Consider the following 27,217-nt stretch of genomic DNA (forward strand, 5'->3'; position numbering starts at 1 on the left):
GTTTTTTTCTTCTTAGGGATTCCAAATGGTTATTTGGCTACAGAGGATTTATTTTCCATCTTCGCTCAGCTTCACAATTGCTTATTTTTTCTATCCGAAGGTTTCTGTCTGGTTTTCACGTTGTTTACACATCTAACTTGTACAAATGTACAGTAGTCTTCACAGGCAAAAACTATTGTTGTACATGTCAATGTCTGTTACTTAGTACACCAATGGGTTGTTCTTCGGGGAATTCAACATTAATTCAGCATTATTATATTGCCAATGGCCAAATTAATCTTCTATCAGCTTCACAATTGCTTGTTTTTCACCCATTGGCAACACTCTGGTTTTCATGTTGGTTACAATTCGAATCAGTACAATTGTAGACTTCATGGGCAAAACCCAAGTGTGAAAACCAAGCTTGGACACACCGGGGCAACAAAAGCAGACCTGATAGTCACATGTTCAGAAAATTTGGTTATGGGTCGGTTCAAACCAGAGTGTGCTATCTCCTAGATTGTGTACTGATTTAGTATAGATGCAAATACCTGGAATAAAAGCTCAAACCCCATCCAAATGTTTTCAGTCTACGGCAAAAATAAAGGACTTGACCTCACTCAGTGTTACAGTACTTGGGGAGGGGAGTGTATGACTGTCAAATTTAAAGTGTACACTCACATGTGCCGTAGTAGGCGTACAGAGATACTTCACTTATTCCACCATGCAGTTGTGTTAATTAATCTATGTATCTGCAGTTACAGTTATTGTATGTTGCCTTTTAAATGCATTATAAACAGCTCAAATATACAAAGTACCATAGTAAAGTAAATAATGATCCCCCCCCCATCCCCTTGGCGACCTCTTTACACTTAAGTCATACAATAAAAGTGAGGAGTAATCAAAAAAAAAAAAAAAAGGACAAATGAGAGCAAACAATACATTTATGCGAGGAAGAAAAGTATGTGCTTTTACTTCACAAATCTCAAAACCACAAATAGCGTTTCTATTTGTGGTCGCGTCAACTTTAAGGTGAGCTATTGCTAAAACAGTCAAGCGCAATTTTTCCAAAGAGGTGCTTTGTCTTGATTCTAAATCCAGCAGAAGTCCCCAAAAGGCAAGCTGTGTGTAAAAATAGAATTTAACATTAATAATGAGAGGCTTGAATTATTGAGACCGTACAAAACTTCACAATCACAGAACGACTGCATGACATCTGAGATGACAGTATTTCTTGTCGACTTCAGATCAGTGCGCATCTGAGCAGTGTCGCCAAGTGCTTTTTCTTTGGCTTTTTTGTGACGCCACCGCAGAAGGGTGTCATTGCAGCAAAAAGGGAAAAACAATGTGACAAAAGCAATAAATTAGGAAATTTAATTTATTGAGATGAGGTGCTATTTTTTTGTGGGGGGAATTCTTTTTCAATTGTTGTTTTTCTTTTTTTACAAACCAAAATTCATTCAAGAATTAAGATTCAATATACTTTTTCAATGAAAATTGGGGGAAATGTGTGGAAAAAATCCTACAAAAAACGGGAAAAAAACAAAAGATTTTTAAAAATATTTCGTGGAAAAAAACTAAAGGAAAAAAAAAAAAGGGAATCTGTGGGTGACGAACTGTGAATATGCAGGGACTGAGTGACATTTTAAGATGGTAACATTACCACTCACCACTAGATGACAGTCATATCTTACACTGGGTCTTATACTGCCCTACAGCTCAACATGAGAAGGCCTAATACTTTTTTGCGGATGTGAAATGATATGCAGGAAAAACATAGTACCTCAGTAATATTAACATTTTGAATGAGTTGATTTTTGTGGGAAAAAGGTACATAATGAGTTCTTGCACTTAATGTTGTCTTGTGCCGCCCTTGAATTTAATTCCAGCATTTAAATTGCCCATTCCTGTTAAGAGTTAAGTATTTTTTGAGGTGGTATTTGGTGTAAACGTTTGAGAACCACTGACATACTAAACATGCTCATGTTTTAGGCAACAACAAAAGTATGTAGCAGCGAGTGGAGTGCAGTGCTGTGACTCACCCATCAACCTGACAAAAGATACTTTTGAAGATTGTTCGGAATTATCGGGATGCCAGATGTTGATGTTTGGCCAAGAAGAAGCTGCAAACCTCTGGTGTTTCTGATGATGACGATGGAGTCACACATCTTGCATTTACACGTATAAATATACGGGAGAGACGGCTGTTTATTTTTCCAGCGGGGTGTGTTAAATGACAAATGACGCTGATCCCTCCGCGGAGACGGGGATGAACGCTGATCAAAGCCGAGGTGACTGGGCAGGCCTGGAGGAGACAAGTCAATGTGCCATGTTTTGGGTGGGGTACAGCGAAGTTTGCTCAACATCCTTAAACATCTGTTTATCCACGATAAACTCATCTCATTTGCATATTTGCAGCCATTCTGTCAGTTAAGACTCTGCGTCATACGGCACCGAAGGATATCACTGAGTGGATGCTGTGAATCAAGCATCAGTTGTTGACAAAGTCAGAAAAAAAATTTACTTTTGTAGGGGCAAGTGGCAAGTAAGAGTTTTACCAAGGTGCATGTTTACTATTTCTCCATTCGTGTCAGTTGATGACCAGAGAACTGGATCTATATACTGCTCACAAAAACTTACGGATATTTGGCTTTCTGGTGAAATTTCAGAATAAAACTAAAATGCATTACATTTACAGGTTAACTTAATGTAAACGTTTGATCTCAGAAGTTCAACTGTTTAATGTTTATGTACTTTTTGTACAACTTGCTGTTCTCAACAGAAAACCAACAAAATTCCCACCACCATATTTTGGTGAATGAATCAAAATATTTCCTGGTTCAATTAGAATTTAACTTGAGTGAACATGGATACGCCAGCTAACCACTTCCTACCTGCAGCCAGTGTTTTTTTGTTTTTTTTTACTTTAAACATTGCCTGTAGCATTAATAAAATGTTTTATGCTGGCAAGAGTCTGATCCTGGAACGGATTCATTCTACTTCATGGAGACAAAATTGTTGCGGACTAAAGTACAAAGAAATGACTGAAAAACTGGAATTAGTATCAGCCCATATCAGATCGTCTCAAGCAAAGGCAGTGGTTCTAAAACTAGGCCTTGGAAGTCCTCCAAGGCTTGTGATTCAAAAATGTAATTCAAACTCTGACTGCTTGAACAGTTGAAAGTGCAAGCGCATACACCGGTGTAATGTGTTCCCCTTTGGTTTCTTTTACATTGTTCTTACAAGCTGATTCAGTCGCAGTGATCCTATCATCTATTGGAGTTTATCTGGTGTCAAAGCAACTAGAACAGCCCAGTTGCGAGCAATTCAGTGCCCTGAAAATGAAACACGAATGACACGACACGAATGAATGAGGGTATTCACTAAAAGGGGAAAAGATTAAAGTCAATTTTTTAACTCATTCACTGCCAGTCACTTTCAGATCCTCTTTTACCCTAACGTTTGAAAAACTTTGGTAGTGAATGAGTTAATGTACAACTTAAAAAATAAAAAATAAAAATAAAAACTAATTAACTAACTTTATGAACAATTTATGAACATATTTTCATGATTTAAAAACATGAATTTCAGATTATAGTCCACAATTTCATCAATTAATGGACAAAAAAACGGTACTAGTAGTAGTAGCCGTAGTAGTCATAACATAGTCAATGGCAAATTTTAATCAGAAATGGCTTTTTGTGTTCTAAATGTAATTTTTGACATTGATTTAAAAAACTTCTTTATTTTTTTTGCTAGCACATCAGGTTTGAGACACTTTCATCTTTTGTTTTTAAGTTTGACTTAAAAGAAGCTTGTGCAGGATGGATTTTACCACGCGTCGTAATCTACAGCTATGAGGTTTCAGAAAAACATTCCACCTGTTGCTGAACCTAACCCTTAATTCAGAAATATTACAAAATGTATTACTAGATTATGTGTTAGTCATAGTAGTAGTAGTAGTATATGAAAACTCCAAAGAATTCAAATATTACCTACTATATTATTGTATTTTATATTATGAAAACTTGATATGCTCGAGAAGAAAATGAGGGCAGATTCGCAATCAGTGCAAAAAAACGTTTGTTTGCATCTCTGATTTTTTTAAAATTGCAAAAGTGTGTTGTAGTGTAATTATTATTCTTATAAAGTTATGATTCATTAATGCATTCCACTGTTTAATTAATACAGGGCAGTTAAAAATTATTATTATTATTATTATCATCATCATCATCGTTGTTGTTTTTGTTGTTGTTTTTGCTTGCTGTTAGTAGAAGTAGTAGTAAGAGCAGTGGTATTGTTATAAAACAATTATTTATTAATACATTCCTGTGTAATAAGATGTATGAATGGCCACAAGATGGTGCTGGTGTTTTTCCTCTAACTGTAGTTCAATTTTCAGCCACACTGTGTCAGTACAGACCAAAATAAGGACTTGACAAATAAGCAGTTCAAATTTCACTTAGCAATAACACGCTTGCTTGTTCATTCACGATTACACACGAAATCCTCCACAGGCACGAGCAGTACATCACAAGTGCTTACATTAGACTCACATACGCACGTTTTTGCAAAGCATTCCCTCCTGTATTGTACTGTCTACCATACTGTAATGAGTAGCAACTCTGCACTTGCGTTATGTGAATTGAAGTTCCGACATTAAGGAATATGAATGTGATTGGATGAGTGAGTGTCTCAAAAGCACAACAGGGCAGGGCTGGGAAATTGAGCGGCTTCATGACCGAAAAAAATATAAACAACATCATCAGCTCTGCTTTAAGCATTTTCAACAGTCATTCAAGTGAAAGAAAAACAAACAGTTAAACACTGTCAAATAAACCATCGCTCACCACTGCGACACTGAGCAGCCAGGACACTGATGGTACCAGTAAGCAACATTCCTGTTCTACGCACAATCTAACAGAATGGGACACAGACCCCCTTTTGTTTGTCTTTTTATGTCTTGTTTTTTTTTGGTTTTTTGTTTTGTTTTTTGATTGAAGCCAGCCCTGCCTTCCCAGTACTGTGCGAGAGATCAAAAGGCCGAGTCCCAAATCAATTGGCAGTGCGAGTCCCAAGACCGCCATGCAGGAAATTGGCTCTGAATGACGGCACTGTGAGCATGCTATCGCTATCTCTTCCTCTGACACGCTTGGAAATAAAGAGAAGGACTGAAAAGAAATGCAGACCATCCGGCAAGTTTATGGAAAGCAGTTTGAGCATTAATTTATTCAATATCCTTGATATCCAGCTTAAGGTACATTTTCAGAACAACGATCTTTGTCGAGTGTTGAACGACAAGGACACAAGAATGATCCACTACTAGTCCTATTTTGGCCGACTCGTATGTAATCAAACCTCAGTAGAAAACTATGGGGCCTGTCACGCACTATGCTAGTATACTAGTACGTATATACTTACTATGCACCAAAATGCTGACTAATAGTTTTACCTCACAAGTAACAGTTGCCATACTAGCTAGTAGCATACAGAAGTTGTTCTACTAGAGTGCAGAAATGTCACACAATAGCAGAAGGCAGTAGTGGGCAAAACGTTACTAGTAAGACAAAGTTGTTAGCTGCTAATGCACTGAATTGTCTCTTTGGTACATTGAATGATGGTACGGTACAGCGAGCAAGAGCAATAAGTTAAGACATTAAGAGTAGTGCAGTTATGTTAAGTTACGGAACCGTTAGCCTATTTCACATATTACCAAAGATACAGTAGTTATCTTCTCCCGAAGGGTGTGTCCAGGAGAAATAAGTTCATCTCGTCCTTTTGTGTGTGTACAGTTGTGAAGTTGATCAAATTAAGTCTGTGTCGTTCCTACTTTCTATGTGCCAAGTTAGCATACTATGCAAAGCTCAGTGCTATGTTAGCTTAGCAAACGCTAAGATTTTGGTCTGTCAGTAAGGCTCGTATTGTATTATTGTGTTCACCTTTCCGTTGTGTCTGACAACCTATGTCCTGGTTAATGTTCCTTATGCAGCTGATGAATGTAACTAAAAAAAATTGTAATCATTAAGTTACTTCCCAAAGGAGTAATCACATCGGTAACCCTATGACTTTTTCAAGGTAACTAACACTGATCAATAGTAATACTTGTAGCACATAGGTGTCACCTAGTGCAACGTTTTGCTTCGTCCGTAACATGTAGTTGTCAATCTAGTATGCCAAAGTTGTCCTACTAGTGAGGAAAAAAGACTAGTTCTCTGATATCAAGTATATTGAACAAATGCTCAAATAGCTTGATGAAAATTCTTGATAACCAACTCAAGGTCCATGAACTGTTGCGCTCTTTCTCCTCACGATTAGGATAATTAGTGCACTAGTAGAACAACTAGGGCACACTAATAGAATGACTGTAGAGGACAACTCTGTCATACTAGTAGGACATGTTCCTAGTGGCCATTTTAGTGCTTAGGTAAAGGAGGCTATTAATGTATGATGAATATCTATTAGTTGGGCACAGTAGTTTATTTGTAAGGGGCACTATAGTGGAAAAAAAAAGTTACTAATGAGACAGTCATTCTACGAGTATGCCCTAGTTGCTCTACTAGTACGCTGGATTGTTTTACTAGTAAGCTGCATGTCAGGGATATGGAATAAATGCTCAAATGGCTTAACATAAAAAGTTTTACTGGATGAAGCAATTCCCAGTAAAGGAAGCAGGCTGCTTGGATCGATTAAGACTGGAACGTTTGCAAGCATGCCTGTGTGTATTGGTTGGTGACAGACACATAAACCACGCAGCTAACCCCCCCACCCCCTCACCCAAAAAAAAAAAAAAAAACCAACCACGCTTTCTAGTCTCTGTAATTTACTCGCCGCGGTGGCCGAGTCGAGCATGGCTAGCGTGTCTTACAGACCGCAGCAGGAAAAGAGGAGAACATCGACACGCACCTATTTATGTCACTGTCAAAATTTATGTGCTTGTTTGTATTGTTTCTAGGTAGCTGTTGCCTAAATAATAGGGGGGGTAGTGTCATCGAAAATGCCTTCGCCGCATGTTAAAATAATGATAAACTGGAACACGTGATGCTGGTTGACTTCAGAGTAGTTCTAATTTCAAAACACAACAAAAAAAAAAAAGTTTTGTAAACTGTAATTACTGTACATACTGTAGTGTTGAATGTCATGTGCCTTTAAGGGGTGTAGACTAGTGAGTGACCTCAGTAGTTGGCCCTCATGAGGATAAGCAGTATAGAAAATCTAAGGCTGGATGTGTAAATGTATTTGTAAAATTGATTATTTTTACCGGTTACCTACCAAGATACTGTTTTTTAAATGAAGAAATACATTTCAAGCAGTGAATTTTAGGAAGCAAAACAACTATATTACGCAACAAATCTACAGGATTTTTGATCATATAAATGTTTGCTAGGATTAAAAAAATAGAGAGTGCCATATGTGGCCCGCGGACCCCACTTTTCACACCCTGCTGCATCTGGTCACTGATCGGAAGTCTCGCCAGACTTACTTAAGCCACGCAAGATAATAGTTCAAAGTTTTCTTGGACTTTGACGATGTTTTCTTTTCCAGGAAATCAAACATTTTGAGGGTGAATACAATAGCAATAGTTGTGTTACTCAAGTTTAGTTATCAATGCACTTGCATCCCCGCCCACATCACGCCACTACCACCACAACCCATCCCCTGAACCTGAACACAAAAGCCCACACAAACACACAGGTACCTGTGTGTTTGCGTGAGTGCGTGTGTGTGTGTGTGTGTGAGGGTGTGTGTGTACTGGAGAGAAGAAGAAGAAGAAGAAGAAGAAGAAGAATGGGGCCTGGGCCACATTCCAGCCCTGCCTCCCTGGGCGAGAGAAGAAGGTATTCAGCATTCCTGTGCCTGCATATCGGGCCAGGTGCATTCCAGAGTCCACACACACTCATGCTCTATTCAACGCTTACCTAGTGAGTATTGTTTTAAACTGTATAGTGGAATTTCTAAATGGCCCAGAAGTGGCAGTTTGCAGTTCGGCCAAATTATAATGGGAAAAATGTGCCGAGTAGTTCTTAGTGCTTTATTTTGGTTTTATCTTGTTCCATTAAGCAATTGTTAACCTATTTTTATACTTATATGGGGACATTTCAGCTCTTTTGTTTTTTGGGTTTGAGTACCCGTAAGGCCAAAAAGGAAATGCATGACAATGATCATGAAACAGAAAATGGAATCTGAGGTGACACATGAAACTTGCTACTCAATACATATGAACATTAAATCCCATCATCCTTTTTTTTTTTTTGTCCTCATGGGGACACAGGTGAGCTGGAGCCTATCCCTGACCTGAACCAAGATTCAAACTCGGAATCTCTCTATAGTGATGCAGGTGTGTTGACCACTACTCAATGTGTGCTGCCCATGAGCAATACATTTACTGACACATCAATGACATACAGATTTATTTTCTATTTTAGAAAGCGGTGATTAGTTTTACCTTATTTTAGTTTCATTACAGTGGTTGACTAACAATTCTGGAACAAATTAATGCACTTAGAGTAATCTATCAATTTTATTTTTTAATAAAGAAAATAACACTATAATATTGTACTTTTAAAATCATAAAGTAATAATAATTAAATAGAATGTAACATAATGGTGCCTCATGATTTAATGCTTCAATTCAACTCATTCTGATACTCCATCTGGTGTACCTGCCTTGGCCACAAGGGCGCAGTATAATACATACCGACACACGAAAAATAATTTGTATTCACATTGACACTATCCTCAGTGACTCTATGCAATGCAATGATATTAGTCTTTTTTTCACAGAGGATAAAGAATATATACTTGTGAGTATTGTGATCTTGTCCGTATACATGTGTTAAAATATCCTTTGCTTAAAGTGGAAGCCAAGTCAACTTGTTTTTTGTTTTTTTAAAGATAAAATGTTCTCTGCACCCCCCACTAGTCCAAACACAGTATTGTGATTAATGTTGTGTTTGTGGAATATGAATTAAGCAGCAAAATACACCTGTTTTTATTCATCTCAAGGGGCGGCCATTTTGCCACTTGCTGTTGATTGAAAATGACATCACAGTGCCTAAGGGCTCGGGTAATGGCTCACCTGTTTTCTGGGTTTGGTCATGTGACATTTGCAAGCTGGGCCCTTAGGCACTGTGATGCCATTTTCAGTCGACAGCAAGTGGCAGTACAAGGCAAAATGGCAGCAGACCTGAGATGGATAAAAACGAGTGGATTTTTCTGCTCATTTCATATTCCACAAATGCACTTTGGATCAGAACACCATGTTTGGATTAGTGTGAGTGTACAGAACATATTGTAAATATTTTTTTTTTACTTCCCCTTTGAAGCATTATAAAACCGCCATATACTGTAGATGCTAATGGTTTGTATGTTTTCCATTGTATGCTAGCATGAAGCATTTCTTTAAGATGTTGTTTGTTTTAAATACATAACGTGTAATTCTCTTTCTTTTATGTTTAGTTTGAAAGAAAACTTCAATGGGGAGTGGCATTTAACAGTTGGATGCCTCATTTTTTGAAGAATTATTCTTTACCATTTGGTCAATCGTATCTCAAGGCACCACTGTATTCACACATTCACATCTATGGACAATTTCGAGTCTTGTGGGAGCAAAACTGTGAAAAAGTAGGAGACTCTAACTAAGAACCTCTCAACTGAGAAGGAAACTGCTAACCACTCACCCAACATGCTGCCATTTCTGTTATTTCCAATGGGGAAAATCTAAATCCGAACAGATGTGATGTCGAAGATCTGTGCCTTTTTAATTTGTGTATGATTGAGTCATTTTCTCAGTGCGTGGATGTCATCAGTGCTTGGGCAAGGAGGCAATCTATTTAAAGCGCGTGGCGTGAATGTACAGCTAGCCTCGTTGTGAAGTTTAGACGGCGCTTGCGAATTTGATGCGGTGAGTCACGCGTGATGCAGCGCACGGGGGTGGTGTTATGCACGCTTCCAAGCCCGACATTCCGTTTCTTATTCATTTATCTGGCACTTCAGGTTCCCTGTAGGTTTGCCATGCGAGGAATCAGATGGGAACAGTTGGGGGGAATAATGGGAGTGGGAATTCCTGTTGACGCTCGCCTTGATTCAAAGTAATCTGTAGGCTTGAGAACAAAAGCGCCATTCAGTGTTAATGTGCTGCTTCCCCCTGCACACAAGTTGTCGGTTTCATGCTATTGGACAGGCACGGGACCCCACGCTTGACGAGACCATTCCTTCTTCACCGTCACGCTGCCCTTCCTCTATTGCCGTCGCTGTCCTCCCTTTCCCCCCCCCCCCCTGCTTCCACCTCCGAGCATTTCCTTCAACCAATTCAGGCCTTTCTTCCACTGTTCTCCCCTCCACCTCCTACGTCGGCCCACTTCTCTCCCTTTCCCATGTAGCGACTTTTCTTCCGTGAAGTGGCTTCCTGGCCACCCATTGAATGGACGGCGCATTAAGGAGAAAGAGAGAGGACTAAGTGCCACCACCCCTTTAGATCTGGCAGGGGAGTGGTACGTTCCGTAGTGGAGGACCGCAGAAGTTTGTGAGACCGCATTGTCATCGGCCTTTGCAGGGGTCACTTCCTGTGTGTGACTCGTGCGTCTCAACACCGGACCCCACCCTAGCCAGAGTGTCTATTGGCTCAAAGGACCACCCCCACCCCCACCCCCACCCGCTCCCTCCCTTGCATTTGTGTCGGAAAAGCTCCGACATCTGAAAACAATCAAATAATCTAGGCACAATGCATCTCTTCATGGAGGAGTGCTGCTGGTGGTTCCCAGATGAGCGGGAGAGGATTAGGTGGAGGAGGCCCATGGGGGGGAGAGCAGCTGAGGAGGGGTCCACAAGGGGAAACGTATTGTTCAGAAAAGTGTATGTATGCCGTTATTTCCTCAAACAGTAGACACTATGCCTCAATTGGTCCACTTGGGACAAATAAACGAACCCCTCAATTGCCCAAAAAAACAGATTGTCGCTGTATAAAAGAGTTAACTGCTGGCGTTCCGCTGCTAACCAAAACAGCAGCACCTACAGACATAGACAGCTTGTAAGACTTCTTTGCGCAGTACTACAGTTGATCTAACATGTTGAAATGTAGCCTTCAAATACAAAAAGTCTTCCAGTAGACTCCGAGCTAGGTTATTATAGTTAACGAAAACGAATAAAATAACTTTTACCTAAAGTTCACAAACCTTTTATGTCAAGTAAATGAAACAAAAATGAAAGTCCTTTTAAAAAAAAAACAACTGAAACTACATTTATGAAACTAACTGAAACTGACTATAACTATAGCGACGTTTTCAGGGTTCATTTTAAAAGTATTTATTTTGAAATTACTGTTTAGCCGAAGTAAGGTCAATGTGCGGTCGTTTGGTAATTGTATTTCTATTTTATTTTATTACACAATACATAGCGACCTTGTTTTTTTTTCTTATATTCAACAAAATCTCTCTCCCTCCATATATATATATATATATATATATATATATATATATATATATATATATATATATATATATATATAAATACTTATTTATTTATTGTATGAACATACACGCACACAACTGTTAAAAAAAAAAAAAAGGAGTGCGGTACTTTACGAGTTCCCTGGAGTAATATTAATGATGAGCTCAGGTAATGTCAATACGCCATCTTCAATGACGGTTAACCTTGCAATAGACGCTGACAGGTGGTCGTTCCACACTATTGTGTACGTCCATGCTTATGTCTTGCGGATCAGGGATTCTATTTTCTATCATCCAGTTTCACTTCAAGTACATTAGAAAATTGTTTACGATCATTCTAAAATACGTTTTTAGTACACCCCCGTCCAAACAAAAGACGCTATCCCCCATCTACAGTTGAGTAAATAAACTCCAAACAGTTTTGCCTGGAGGGGATTTCCTGGTTGCTTCACGTGTTCCCACGCTTATCCTGACTTCCAAGATGACGTGTTACCACAGGATTTGAACAGAAATTTGAAGACCACTCATAGTCAGCTCATTTTAGGGTGTCACGCAGTCCCGCCCCGTAGACAGAGTCTGTTACAATGATGACCATTGATCATACGGAGTGTGCATGGTCCACCCCAGAATTGGGGAGAGGGGCTGGGTACATTTTAACTCAGCATTATTATGAACCAGACATTTGCAATTTCTGGAGAAATTGCGTGTGAAGGCTGAAATGTTGAATAAAAAAAATATTGAAATGCAGAATGATTTTGAATGATGTGGATTGATAATGAAAAAAATAAGAATGGTACTGAAAGATATACAATGATGTAAAATTATATTGAATGTAGTGAGTGCTTTTTCGAATGTGTCATTGAGAATAAATAGGGGCTTTTTTTTGTGGGAACTTTATTTGTGAAAATGTTTTGGCATGCAGAATGAAAGAGCTGAACGTTTTGAATTTCAAATGGGGACAATGTGAATCTTTTGTACATTCATTCTGAACGTTTTGAATTTCAAATGGGGACAATGTGAATCTTTTGTACAAAGTGTCATTGGGAATAGGATTTTAATTGGCCATTTTAATGGTGAAAAAGTTGACTTTTTTGTCAGCAGTAAAATTCTGGGAAATAAAAAAATTGCCCCCAAGGTGAACTGAATTAACGTAATGATTTAAATTACAAATGAAAATGGTATAAAACTATCAAGCTGAATGTGCCATTGAAATGAATGAAAAACACCCTCGGCGTCATTGAGAATGAATGGGGAATTTTGGGATGAAAAAATGTCGAACTTTGAAAAAACTTGAATACTTGGAATAAGCAAAATACTAGCCCCGATGGCGTGAATTTCTGGAATGTGTTGAAATTGGAATGATCTAAGTCAGAATTAGGTGGAAGGAGATGCATGTTCAAAAAGGTAAGAGGCATGAAAAATAGGAATAACCTATGCGTGAAGGCCTTCAGCCAAGAGGCACATGTCCTGCCCCAGAACTCAAGTAAGATTCAGATTAATGTCGCAATTTATCTCCCAGATCATCAGTATGACACTAATATTAGTTGTTCTACACACAGGATAAATAATTTATGAACGTGAGGACTGTTGTATAGTCAGTGTACATGTTGCTGGTTGTTTTCAGTACATTCCTTAAAGAGGAAGTCAACGATAACATTTTTTTTTCTCAAGAATATGTTCTATGCAAGCCCACTAGTTGAAACAGGGCATTCTGATAAATATTGTGTTTGTGGAATAAGTGTTAATCCACTCGTTTTTAGCCATCTCTGGGGGCGGCCATTTTGTGTTCTGTCGACTGAAAATGACATCACAACTGCTCACAACGACCAATCACGGCTCAGATTCAGAAAACAGGTCAGCCGTCATTAGTCGTTGTGAGCAGTTGCGATGTAATTTTCAGTTGACAGAAGACAAAATGGACGCCCCCAGATATGGCTAAAAACAAGGGCATTTTGCTGCTTAATTTATATTCCACAAACGCAAAATTGATCAGAATGCCGTGTTTCAACTAGTGGGCCTGGTGGGAACATATTCTTAAAAAAAATATGTTTGGGTTGACTTCCGCTTGAAAATGTTAAAGCACCGCAACATAGATGTTTACTAGCATTAGCATTAAGCTAGAGGACTGAAAAGGCTAAGCAAGATAAGTCAAGTGATTACTTGGGTTAAGCAAGTAATGAGTCAAGTCACACAGTCCTGCTCAGTCACAACTTATATTGGCACATTAAAATACTTTCCAATCAGTATTTCCACTTTTTTTTTTTTAAATAGTCCAAAACCATTCCCATGTGAGTGGAGTTCCCCACTTCTGGTATTTCCTGAGGGACATCATCTGAATAGTGAACCAAATCAAGATGTCCTTTTGGTCAAATGCTTCATTTGCAGGGGTCCGACTCATTAACAGATTGCGGTGGTCAGAATGTTCCCCTTCGTCCGTTTTCCATCACACAAACATCTGCAAATGCTTCAACATGCCCCCCTTTACACACACACACACACACACACACACACGCACACAAACAACACAAGCCTCCCATGCTGTTCCTTGTCGTCCCCACGAGAATGGTAAACAGTCATCTGCAACTTCCCCTCCAACATATTCATTTATCCCCTCTATCCTGTGGGGTTGGACCATGATTACAGGGAAGCCGAGTGAAGCCGCCCAAATAAACACCCCTCAGGCAGCACCACGGCCCGTCCACCTCACCCTAAACACCAGCTTCCCCCGGCTGGATCGGGTTTCAATCAAACCCACGCACAGGCATACAAACAATAGGAAGTAGCGGGGTAGGAAGGGAGAGGGGGGGTACAGTGTTGACACCAGCTGAAAGCAATGCAGTCTTCCAAATGTGTCATTGGGACTGGTTGTATTTTTTTTCAATACGGTACAGAACTGTAAATATACATTTATGTCCAGTTTAACCCCGTCATGCATACCAATGTAGTTTTCAGATGCTCAACATATTTTACTTTTTGGTTCTTTATTGGCACAACTTAGACCATCCCAAGTATGTGTTTTCCTCAAGGGCTTTTCAACCGTATTTACCTTCCATCTCAAACCAACATCCTTGATCGCAATCATAAGAGAAACCTCACCCGTGTGCCTACAAAAGGAACACAATGCAGCATGAAAAACAAAGGAATTTAGCGCAACGCACGAAATACATGTGATGTCCTTAGTGGTCACATTTCATCGAGAGAACCAGTAAAATGTGCCTGAAGGGCCCTCGCGCTTCCTTCCTCGAGCCTCGATATCTTTACTACTCACCACTCTCCAATTAGGACACCTAAAAATCAGAGCTGGGCATTTTATTAAAAATTTGCGGTTTATCGCCTATCGCCCACAGCCGGGGTACCCCTCCACCGTCCGACTACCCGCCTTTTTGTCCGGGAAAAAATAGTACCGGTAACCGCCTATAGGCCTATAGGAAGTGACACCTGATGCAGACAATTTTTTGGAATTACACACCTTACAAGAAAAAAATTATAACTGCATTCTTATTGATGAAATGTGCATGTCTGTGTTTTTCCCAGAAATTTAAACATTATATTCGGGCTGCTCGATAGTGAAAATAAATATTAATCACGATTATTTTGGTAATAACTGAAATCACGATTACTCAAACGGTCATTTACTTTTTGGTACAAAACCAGAAAATGGTTAACCGTAAAAACATATAAAAACAAATAAATTTCTTTGAAACACTATAATCATGTAAATTGCTTTTGGACCAAACAAAATGTATAAAATGAGCTATTATGAAATAAGAAAAGGTGCAAATATAGGAATTCAAGTATGCTTTCCTTGTGTGAACAGTGTGTTGGATAGAAAACCATATTAATAATAGTTTTTTACGATTATGGCAAATTTGTAATCGTGGAGTGTAATAAGCGTAGTTGGAATTTCAATTAATTGCACAGCCCAACATTACATATCAGATTTGGGCACCAAATCCAGCCTTTGACGATCATTGAGACCAGAGCAGCTCCTGAGAACATCAAACACATCACGCAAAATCAAGTTGATCCAATCTGTCCTCCATACAAAATTAAGTCTTGGTCTGGGTGACACATTTTACATGGCAAAAGCGCGTATCAAAAAAGAAAAAGTTCTCACACAACATGCCGTCGCTATGACAACAGTCCAGAATTGCTTACTGTAGGTAGATCTCTTGCTATTCCACATGCTGCACAACAGTCCAATAACATTTGAGCGTTATGCAACATGGGCCACCTATTCGGCTCTGCGAAAGCTTTTCAATTATTTGAAAAGAGGACTTCTAGTAACTTGTTGTGTGGTTGCATTGCGAAACAGTAGAGAAATAGAATTAAGTTGGATGTATTGTAATAATTAGACTTTACCTAGATCTGATCAGCTGGATCGGATCTACATATATTTTGCATTTTATGCAAAATCTGTGATCAGTTGTAATGTCATCATTGCCGAAAGCAACACTGTGTCATATGTCAATTTTTGTTGATTATAGCGGCGCCATGTGGACAAAAGCGGTAGTGTTTTACAAAAGTCAACCACATTTCCCATGCGTGCCAGCGTAGTGTCGTGAAACCCTGAGCCGTCCTTATAGCAAAAGGAGGAAGTGAGTATGCCGTAAAGCAATTCGGGAGATTTGTATTTTTTTTGTGTGCCAGGGTTGATCCCACCCTCCTCAAAGTTGCTTTGTGCCAATAAAAACAATACAGACCCCCTCAGGGCATGAAGTCCCATTCAACTACTGTACTTGTAAGTCAATGTTTCATCAAAAGAGTTGTTAACAAGTTGTATTAAGGTCGATTTCTTGCCCAGTGCTGCTTTAAAGACATTCAAGAAAATATAATGTCATTCGCTCCAGGGATGTTCTGTGCCGCCATGGGTTAATAATCCAAGGTTACTGCGCATATATGGTAAACATTTTTCAAATTTTTTCCCAATATTTTAAAAATAGGGGTTTTTTTCATCCGTGGGGAGCCTCATTTCATGCAAGAGGGTATATTGCGACGTCATCGACCGAGTGAGCTTTGTGCGTCGTGCATGAACGCTCCGGCAAGCACTTAACTGATCCCCCCCACTCCCCACAACACTACCCTACACTACTACACTATCGGCGACAAAATATTTTAATTGCATGAAAAACGCTGGTTTGCTCCAGGCATTGTGCGACCTTCGCACATCGTCGTAAAAATATCCATCAGTCACACAATAAGAATGTTGCTAACATTAGAAGAACCACTGTCATTTTTGCTAGTCTCTTTTTGGAAAAATGGTTGCTCGAGGGGTCGGAAAATCCACTGAAAATGGCAAAAACGTCACAAAATTGACAACACTGTGGTCGGAAAACCCACTGAAAATGGCAAATACGTCACAAAATTGACAACACTGCAGACACAAGTTCTAGCTCTTTCTTGCTAATTCACTTGTACTAGCGTCCACATGTGTGCACATTAAACAAAACCACAACTATCAAAATAAAAGAGCTATATATTTGACGTTGCACTTTTGACTTCGAAGCCACTGTGAGGGCTGGTCAGAGACTGTGGGTGGACCGAATGCGGCCCCAAGGCCGTACTTTGCCCACATTTGTGCAGAAGTGTCCAATTTTGTATGTTGACAATTCCGACCTTGCTTCAAAATTACCTTACAAGTCAAGATGGCGGTCGAGTCGGTGAAAACAAACTCTCCGTTCACTGTATAACATTGAACTTTGGGGAGTTGTCATTTGAGTTGTGACTTTTTTTTTTTTACTACATTTATATAGATAATGATGCAAGCTGGTTAAAGCCTAAAATATGTTGGAAAGAAAACAATACATTTTATCATCACACTCGAGAACGAGTCTTACCACTTAAGAAGGGCTCATCACAAAGCTCTGCGGTCTTGGTTAGCTTCAAGTCAAACCGTCCAGTTCAACTCTCTTCACTCCGTTTACAAACTTTCGTTCAGGGGCCACACAGTGATATGGAATGATAATTTAGTTTCCGTCATGTTATGGTCTTGGCATGATTTTCTATGAGTTTTATATGCTAGTCAATAGTCACAGGAATAAGCAATACAATATGGTGGATTGTTCACCGACTACGGCGCGTTGCATCGTGAAATGCCCGGATGTGCGGAATTGTGTTTTTGGCTCATCAATAGAGAAGTCCACACCTTCCTGGGTATCATAATGGTACCGCCCATTTTATGACATCCTCCATAAACCAGTTAACATTTTAACGCACACACGATACACTGTACTTTGCCTTAATATATTGTACTTTGGTTGGTCATGGGTGAGGTCTGCTCTCTACTGAGTGACATTCTAGCTGAACTTGATCATCGTAGCATTGCTAAAACAACGACTCGAATACATAATGTACATTAAAATTAGGCAATATTTGCGGATACATAAGTTTTATCGTTACACAATATCTATATATAATAGTGCAGTAAAATGTCAATACGAGTCATGCATTGTGTTTTTCATGCATAATTCCTGGAGCTACCTTGTTTTGACTTTACAGACTATACAGAAATCATGAACGGGATCTGATGTAATTCCACGTGTTGTGCCTGTGTGCTCTCGCTGCCTACACGATTTCCATGTTTCTACAGGAGGTGGTGGAATAAAGTAGAGGTTGTGAAAAGGAAAGAGTGGGGGAAATATATCAAATTTAATGACCAAGTTCCTTCCGCTGGTATTATTTTCTACGTCACGTGCTATCTTGGAGCAATGCGTGATTGAAGGGAAACTTCCTTTGAGGAAAAGCGCCACCGGGACTACTTTACGTCAACTCCGGAAACACCCGCTTGTCGCGAGTCGTTTGTCGCTAATGTGACACTTTATTAGTCAGATTGACAGACAGATTATCGGAGATAACATAAATCGAGCGGCGGCACGTTGAAATCGAACATTTCTAACGCAACGCGGAAGGATTTAATTTTCGAGAGAGCGGGAGAGAGAGAGAGAGCGAGAGAGAGAGAGAGAGAGCGAGAGAGAGAGAGAGAGAGAGAGAGAGAGACTACACACACATCCGCCCAGTTTTCCGATGCCTCCCCTCCCCTGTTGAAAATGGAGTTCGATTAAAGCAGATGTCCGCCAACTTCCGTGGGGGGATATTAAAAACTCTCTTTTTTTGCTCTCCCTTCTAACGCACATTTGTGGAGAAACCCCATTTTGTGGCTCGACTCTCTTCTCCCTCCCTCCCGGGCGTCGAGGTTGCCTTTAAGCGGACATTACTCGGACACGTTGGCGGAGCAAGGCTGGCTTTCCAACAAGGCGCCGCTTCAAGTGTCGTCCCGGAGAGCTCTCAAGTTGGCGAATGGATGCTCGACAGCCAGCCACGATTATTACGCCGCCGAACGTGACGGGCTTCAACACTTTCTGCGTTTTTTGAGGATATATATACACGCGGCGGTGGCTATTTGTTTTTGTTTTTTATTTTTATCTCCCCACCAAACCGGAGCTTGTTTGGCAAGAAGATGGCTAATTTTGTGTCATGGTCGGATTTTACTTCCAGGGAGAAGGCGAAATTGTCATTCTTCCTCCTCGCAATTTAACGGCTAACGCTAGCTCCACTTCTTTCCTTTCTTTTTTCATTTTTTTCCATCGAGGGGGGGCATTCTTACGCTTTTTACCGAGCACCCCACCCTGAATAAACACCAAACGAAAACACGGCTCGGTTGTACGTATGTGGAGGAAAATGGTGAATTTCGTGCTATTTTGTCCTGCCGTCACAGCGCCGTCGATGCTATTGCTAGGACTCGGATCCCCGTGAGGAAGAAAATGAGTGAAGATTCAACAAATCCAAAAAACGAGTGAGTACAGATTCTCACCACTAAGCCCGTAACCATCATTTTTTGACCCTTTCATGTTGCTGGTACGCGTTCGTGACGTGTGGTGCTTCATAAAAACGGCACGGGTAATATGTGAATGTATATTTTTGAATGGCGTGTATGTGTGTCGTCATGAGTATAATCCTCATCAACTCAAGATCATTGTGGTGTATAATTCGTTTTAAAGCCTCAAGCGAACGTGTATTAAAATCATGTAGACGACAGCACAAGGACGAAAAACGCCATTTTTTAGCATTCATACACTTATGTACAATAACTGGAATGTCGTCGTCGTAAAGAAATGACAACAAACGCTTTAAAATGGATGTATCATTTCGAAAAAGATCTTTTTTTTCTTCAATCACGCTCATTTACATATCTCCATTCATAAAAAAAAACGCTTTAAATTGACGCCCGAACGCAACAAAAGCGCCTCGTAAGTCGATGAAACACGTCGGATAAAGTGGTCTGTATTCTGAATCCATTCGGTGTTTGTTTGTTTTATTTTATTTATTTTTTGGGGGGGTATGGTTTTACACGGCTGATCCCTTGTGCGCTCTTGTTGACAGTCAGTGAGAAATATCTGCTTCGGGAGGTGCTGCGGTCACATGATCCCCTCCATTCATAAAGTACCTGCCAGGGCCCATTCACATTCAACTGTACGCTGTTTCGCATTGCAGCCGCGGTCACACAATGATCACATTTCCTTTTCACGCCATTTCGCTCTGTGTGCGCTTCTGCGCAACACATCAACACTGTTTTGTGTCTTTTGATAATGTATTTGTCACAGAGGAAGTCATGTGCTGCTGCCTTTTTTCTCTTCACCCGAACACTCCCCCCCACCCCCCCTAACAGCCATTTACACTGTCACGCTTGTAATGTGTCAAACACACCCATGTTCTGAATCTCTCCATTACAGGCCTCGCAGAAGGCGGGGTGGCGTTACGTTGCATGGAAGCCTTTGTCCTTGAACTACGTGTTTACGTAACGTACCTGAATTAGTGTGTGTGCGTGTTTTTTGCTCTGGAATCAAAGGTCAACCGACTTACCAGGTGTGTCAGTAAAGTTTCAGCACTGATGCCACAAAAGATTTACAGTATGTCAAACACAAACTACAAGTTTTTTGCCCCTCCAGTGTGGGTCAGGTCCACCATGAAGTCTACAAAGACATCCTGAGGTGTTTGCTTCATTCAGTGCGTGAGAAGAGGCGAGAGTTGTGGCAGGATACCTTGTGCCTGCTCACAATGACACTCATTGGCCGAGAACATCGCTGTGCTAGCAGAATAAGACTCCAGCAGTGTCCAAGTACTTAAGTCCAGAGAGTGTTTAAGTGTCATATTCTGAGACTCTCGCCAGCAGTTTAGCGCTGTTACAGCTTTTAATTTGTTCGGTTTCTGCTTAAGTTAAGTTGTATGTGCAGTTTGACAAGGAGCACGGAGTGAAAATGTAGATTGCTACGTTCGCTTCTTGCGCTGGCTGCCATATGCTTGTCACTTGTGATCACCAGATATTGTGTTGTGTTTGTGTGTTATTTTTCCCGTTATGTTAGTGCTGGATTTAATTTTTTACAAACTGGACAAAATTGTTTTGCATCTAACATTCGTATGTCAGTGGTTTATTGCTATTTTATACTACTGCAATTAGTGTTAAAATGTTACGTAAACCGCAGCCTGTACTGTTGAGAGATTTTTTTGACAGCAGCAGTTTGGACTCTGGAGCAAGTTGGTTCACATACATTGCACTAAAAAGGAAATTTGGTTTTGAAAACTCCACCAAATGGCGTTTGAACTGTAACAGAATCGTCTGTGATGACTTGCTCTTAGTCACGCTTCGATAGTGTAGCAATGTGAAAACATTTTGGAGAAGCGATCTGAATACACGTGAGCATCGACATATGTGAATCGAAGCCTTTTCCTGTTTCCCTCCTCGTGCTTGTCGTCAATAGTGGAAGCAGCCACAGGGCCGGCCCGCGTGTTGGGAAACACTGCGACAGGGCCTACGTGATGTGCTGTGGTTTGTTCCTCTCTGCGTAATGGCGGCAGCTAAGATGGCGAAGTGATCCAAATATTGTTGCTAGGATTCCACCACCTGTCTTGCTGGCTGTATGATTCATAGAAACGCAGAGGGAGCGGGATACAGAACGTTGCAGCAGCCGTCACCATTCTTTTGTCTTTTGCTGGTTTTTAAAAAGATATATATTTTTACAAGGTATGGATACACAAGTGCTAATTTGATTTGTCCACAAAAATTTGTCACATGCCACACACTCTCTGGTGACCTTGTTTATTGGAGCTGATGCCTAGTCTCTGGTAAAGGCTTTGGTCCACTCTGTCCTCTTTTTGAAACAATAATTTTGCCTTCTACTGCATATAGTTCATCTTCCATGTACTGTAGGTAGTCATTCTGTAGTTGTTGGTTTTGCGGGGATGGATGGAAGTGTTTTTCATGCAGATATTTAGAGACTACGCTGCGTTCTGATCTATGTACAAACTCGGGTAACATCACCGCAATAGGAATGAAAATTTGTCCGAAACCGAGGATCCCCTCTAATTGTAGTACCTGGTCACATATTGATTGAGCAGATTCATCTCCATATTTTCCCATTCAAAGATACATAATGAGCTTCCCGTGTTGCTGGAGCATTCTACTCCGTGATCTCCACTTGTTTTCTTACTGCTCTCAGTCTCCTCTCAAATAAACTTTTTCCCCTTACCACCACCTCCTTACTAGCGTTGCTGTTACGAAGCATGCATCGTTCAACATGGCATGTTTTTTTTTTCCACGTTAACATGGCATGGCATTAGGTAGGTTACATACAAGGAAAACGCCTCTTGTACTTAATTCTCTGACATTGAATAAAAAAAAAAAAAAAGTTTAACCATCTAGTAAAGCAGATCAACTCTACTTTGTCGCTGATTCTTGTCACGTCACGTTTTTAATGACCAGTTGTTGCCAGGCAGAGTTCATAGTGCCCGAGCACAACTGCCTCATAGGCCAACGAAGAAATTGCAATACGCCAGTCATGCCCACTGGACTGTTCGGATGGCGGCTGATGGACAGGAACTCGAACTCTTAAGGAAATGAACAAGTGCCTAGGAACTGTCGTTTCCTATTGTTTCCGAGCTAGACAACCTGGAATTAAAGGCCGCCGACCAAACTTACAGGCTATGTGAAGAAGCTCAAGAGATTCACCCTAGAGACTTTAAAAATTATGAATGAAAAAAAAAACAGAACAGTGCATACATAAACAAATATGTAGAAAGAACAGTTTCAGTAAACAGTAGCAATGTCAGCGTACAAATTTGCCTAGGGAATTTAAATGTTACTGTCCATTTGGAGTGAGAGGAAAAAAACTGAATGAAAAAATTAATGAAATATTGAGACTTTGTTCACAAGTGGACAGTTAATGAAGCCAAAGAATATATTTTCAAAGCAAAATTAAAGATGTGGTTCCATACAAAGAAATAAAATGATAAACATCTTTCAAGAATATGTTAGAGAATGTGCACTTCCAAAACAACCTTTACAAAAGCAATATATCTTTTTGAATCGTCAAAATACTTTACATGGGTGGAATCAATGTGTGAATTATTTTGATCGATACTTCTTTTATTTTATTGCGAAGCAAATGTTTTGCAGTTATGTCCCGCAAGTTCAAAGACTTGGATCAACAATACGATGTTGTCAGTTAGGAAAAGTGGAATCGAATTCAGCGCTGTCCTTTCTTATGTTCAAAAGGAAGCACCTTTTCATTCCACCTTGACCCCATGATGCATTGCAACAAAATTTAAGTAAAGGTGGTATCAAGGTTAGATTTGTCTTGGCGAACAGGCCTCGTGTGTCTGCATCTTGACAGATGTCGATATATATACACATTTATTTATTTCAAGTCTTTAGTACCCAGCTGATTATTTGAAATATTTGTTTGATATATTTAGGAACAAATCTCTACTTTTGATTGGTCTTTGTGAAGTTCTTCGGGCCGTGCGTCTCGTTTGCCATGTGTTGTAAAAGGTAATTAGAACTAAAGCTGGTGTATTGTTGTCACTGTTGGCCAATAAAGTGTGTCCTCCATTCTTTATGAGCAAGAGGTCATTTGGCCTTGTATCGCTTGTCGTGAAATGATCATATACAGTATAGGTTAGGGCCTCCATTGTCTCAAGACTCCTGCTGTGCCGCGCTATTGTCTTGTTGCCGGTCAGGTGATCTCTGGCGGTCCCTCTCACTGTGTCCTCTTCCTATCCGTGTGATTGATTTGACAGCTTAGCATTTTTATCTGCCATGCGGGTGTTGTGATCTTATCACCTGTGGCTGTTTTAAACTCCCATTCCTGTGGCGGCGCTTTCTAAACACATTCCTCCTAAACAGCCCTCATCAAGTCATGAAACGACAAAGGGAGACAGCTACTTCAGCTGCCGGGCCTCATGTTTTACGGGCCTGGGTAATTGCTGATATCCTGCAGCCCTTATGTTAAGATAAAAAAAAATTCCTGCATTTCTTAAAAATTGATTTTTTTTTTTTTTTTTGGAGTCCTTGCCAGTGACTGGATGTGACCTTGAACACGTATGTTTTACTAGCTATCGAGACGCGTCTGCCCTTTTGACAAAGTCTGCTGGGCTGAGAGAGGACACTTGCTTTGTTTTGCTTCTGCAACATTTAGGGAAGTGCTGCTGGTAACTACGAATGACACGTAATTTGTTCAAATATATGTAAGAGCAGTAGCGACATTACAAGTACATCCTCATGAAGTGTATCAGGGCATACCTGGATTACAAAAATAAGTCATAAGCTTTGCCATGGTCATTTTACCACACAGACTGTTAAAGCAGTCACGCGCATCACTTGGTTTAGAAACAAGTTGGTGCAATGGTGGCGAGCAGAGACAAAGACAGAGATTGTCCAAAGTTTGGGATCATTTCACACTTGACAAACAAGATAAAGTGCAATGTCTACCACAATAGCACCTCCACAATTGCCAACACAAGATAACATATGGATGTTATCTAATTTAATGTAGCCGAACACAGCCAGTTAGAATGTAATGTAATGCCCCTGCAAGTGGTGAAGGATCGACACAGCCGCCCGAGCACTTTTAATCGTTTTATTGAACAAAACTGTATGAAAATAGACATACCGGTAAACACATTCATACATGAGCTACTGACACCCATTTCACGTACTTGTGCCACTAGTGTCACGTACCCCAAAGCCATAAACTCAGTCACCAATACTAAAATCCTGCACCTAATTTGTTTTTGATTTTTATCCGATTAATCAACGGGAGGATACAATACAATTTTATTTGTATAGCGCATTTCACAACAGCTAGAGCTGCAACAAAGCACTTTACATACAAACAACAAAATAGCCATAATACAACAAGTGAAATCAATAAATTAACATAAAACACTATATATTATAGACACCTGAAAAAAGAAGAACATTACAGGTCTCAGGTTGGACTACACTTTTGCTGATAATCAAATATAAAATGAATTCTAATCAAAAACAGAATGAATTCTCACCAAAAACTATTTATAACAAATTCAATCGCTAGTCAGTCTCGTTGACTGGTGGTTGTGTTACTATCTTAGCTAATGCTAAAAGACTCCAAACTTGTATTTATGTAGTGCTATTATCTTGAATTGGTGTCATTTGAGGGAAAAACGTGTTTTTTAGTTGCAAAACTGCAAAAGCAGATTCACTCGAGCAGCAAACTTGTTCAGATACACTTGTGTTCACATCCCAAGACATTCCCGATTATTATTTGACGCAATACATTTTTACTTCAACCACACAGCTCATGTATTGCGGAATGATTTGCTCTCAATGGGAGAGGTTTCCGAAAGTTATTTTGCAGACACAATATTTATGATCCAGTGTCTGCTTGTTCTAGAAGCTGCCGTGTGATTGTTTGGGTGATTAATGGCAGCGGTGCTCTGAGTAACCAGACTGCTCGGACTGCCCGTGACGGAGAGCATGTTCCATTCCCATGGTTGGAGTCGGGCCTGGATTCTGTGCGTTTTAGAAGCTCAGCCACTTCCCCCTTACATTTTTCATTTCCTCTTTGAGTATTTCAAGTGCTTTAAATGTCAGCACTGTTGAGGGCACATTTCAGGCCTATACCTTTTTCGACAAACACCTCCATGCTGTTTGGGGTCAGCGCCACAACAGCAGAACATCAGAACGTGCTCGTTTTGTCGCGGTCATGGTGGGCCTCTGATGTTCACAGACCCTATCTCAGGGCCGGCGAGAAGACGCTTTGAGCAATAAGCGTCTCAATCGTGGATATTGTTTGCAGTTGTGCAGCATGTGGGGAACATGAAGGCTGCGCCTTGTTGCGAGCTCTTTGCTTGCAGCTGGTCTGAGATGGTTCTTTCCTCCGAGGCCGCAGACATAAAAGGGCACAGATGTAGAGCCTAAACCTTGTTTCTTTGATGGAGTTCCCAAAACCCTTTGAGAACAGGAAGGGGTTTCTGTGCGTGCCAAATGTAATTTCGCTGGTGGGTGTGTTTCTCGAGAGATAGAGCTAGAACTTGAATCACTACATTTCATTTGATCGTTCAGTAAATTAACCATTTTGTAAAGGAAGTCTGGGATTGTGTTGTTGTTTTTTTTTGTGTTTTTTTTGTCTCCCCTGTTTATACCATACATTTATTGTGACTTGGGATTGGCGTTTGATTACATTTTCTTGACAAATGATGTGGTCTGTATACGATCTATCCCCCCTAGGATGTGGTTATAGGATGGATGTACCTGAGTTTACCATAGCAGATTATGCAGTACTTGTTTAGACAGCAAACTCAATGGCATTGGTTAAACAGCACCTGGGCTGTTTGCAGACAAATTAGTGCACTTAATTTGCTTCAAGACACAATCAACAATCAGTTCATCACAATCAATTGAACTATTGACTGCCAATGAATGGATTTTTATAGCTGTTCCGCTATTCCTCAAGCTAAAATTGCTGAAAAACAGTCCAGTTGGAACATAATTTCTTGTGAGCCTCGCATGACTGAAGATGGTGACTATCCAAATTCTTACAGTAAGGTTTTCTATAATGTATGGTAGTTTGGTTCCTTCTGATATGACCTGATGCTTAATCTCTCATCCCCGCATCTTCCCAGCCTTCTTCCTCCTTACCTCCACTATGGTTGGAGAGTAACTCCAATTAGAATCACCATCCCTGGAGACTGCTCTAACATCAAAGCAGACCATCGCCACTGTGCAACAGCCAAAACTTGTGCTTCCTCTTCTTCACACACACACACACACACACCCAGTAATGTCATGCGCAAGGTTTTAATTTACCAGAATGTGTGTGGTTTCAATTAAGATCTACTCAGTCTGTGGTGCTTTTTTCCCCCCCATGTTTAGGTGGTGGTGGGTTGAATATCTTGATATTTTTTCGAATATCACTGCTGATCCAGAAATAAACTGTCACACAAGCACCATTTACTTCATTTGAATGGGAATGCAGTGTATTTTCCCCGTGGTAGTGTATTTGGACAGATGTAAATACAGAAATTGAAAGCTGATGATTTCAGATAGGGATGTCGACATCACACTTTTTGGGATTCGGGTCTTTAAGGATCTGCCAAGTCCCGAAGAACGTGCATACAAATTGTCTCAAATTAATACAGAAATGGACATACAGACATACGGTACATAAATGTGGATATGTTAAACGTTAATATATACAGTATATTTAGGTTTTTATATTATGTGCCAATCCACCAGTTCAGTGCCAATTGCTTTTTGTAACACTCTCAAAATAAACAAAAGTTGTATCGTTTTTCATTTTCTTTTTGTTTTGGCTCTAAATTTGACGATACACATATTGTACAACAAAAATGTGTTGTTCAATGTCGGACATGTTTTATTTTAGGTCCGTTTTTTTTTTTGTACTGAAGTTCTTCATGCTTTTTTAGAATAAAATCATCAAATACATGAACTATAGCCATGACATATATACTAAGAGAAT

The 27,217-nt window shown here is 40.1% G+C and overlaps 1 protein-coding gene and 1 long non-coding RNA gene across 3 annotated transcripts in view; one reads left to right on the forward strand and one right to left on the reverse strand.

Moving 5' to 3' along the window:
- The window catches only part of LOC147137390 (uncharacterized), a 140,674-nt gene extending 123,173 nt beyond the window's left edge, over positions 1–17,501 (reverse strand). Inside the window, exon 1 of the long non-coding RNA XR_015089345.1 lies at positions 17,261–17,501. This is a non-coding gene — a long non-coding RNA (uncharacterized LOC147137390). The remainder of the gene's footprint in view (positions 1–17,260) is intronic.
- Positions 17,502–18,331: 830 nt separating this feature from the next.
- spred1 (sprouty related EVH1 domain containing 1) overlaps positions 18,332–27,217 on the forward strand; it is a 39,334-nt gene continuing 30,448 nt past the window's right edge. For both annotated transcript variants that reach the window (XR_015089378.1, XM_086050077.1), the window contains exon 1: positions 18,332–19,215. Coding sequence is in view for 1 of the 2 variants with exons in the window: in XM_086050077.1 (XP_085906203.1) it covers positions 19,184–19,215 (32 nt within the window). In the remaining variant the exon portion in view is untranslated. The remainder of the gene's footprint in view (positions 19,216–27,217) is intronic.

The sequence above is a fragment of the Filicampus tigris genome, chromosome 13, assembly GCF_054856515.1.
Source record: "Filicampus tigris isolate MCC_2025a chromosome 13, RoL_Ftig_1.0, whole genome shotgun sequence".
Taxonomy (NCBI): Eukaryota; Metazoa; Chordata; class Actinopteri; order Syngnathiformes; family Syngnathidae; genus Filicampus; species Filicampus tigris.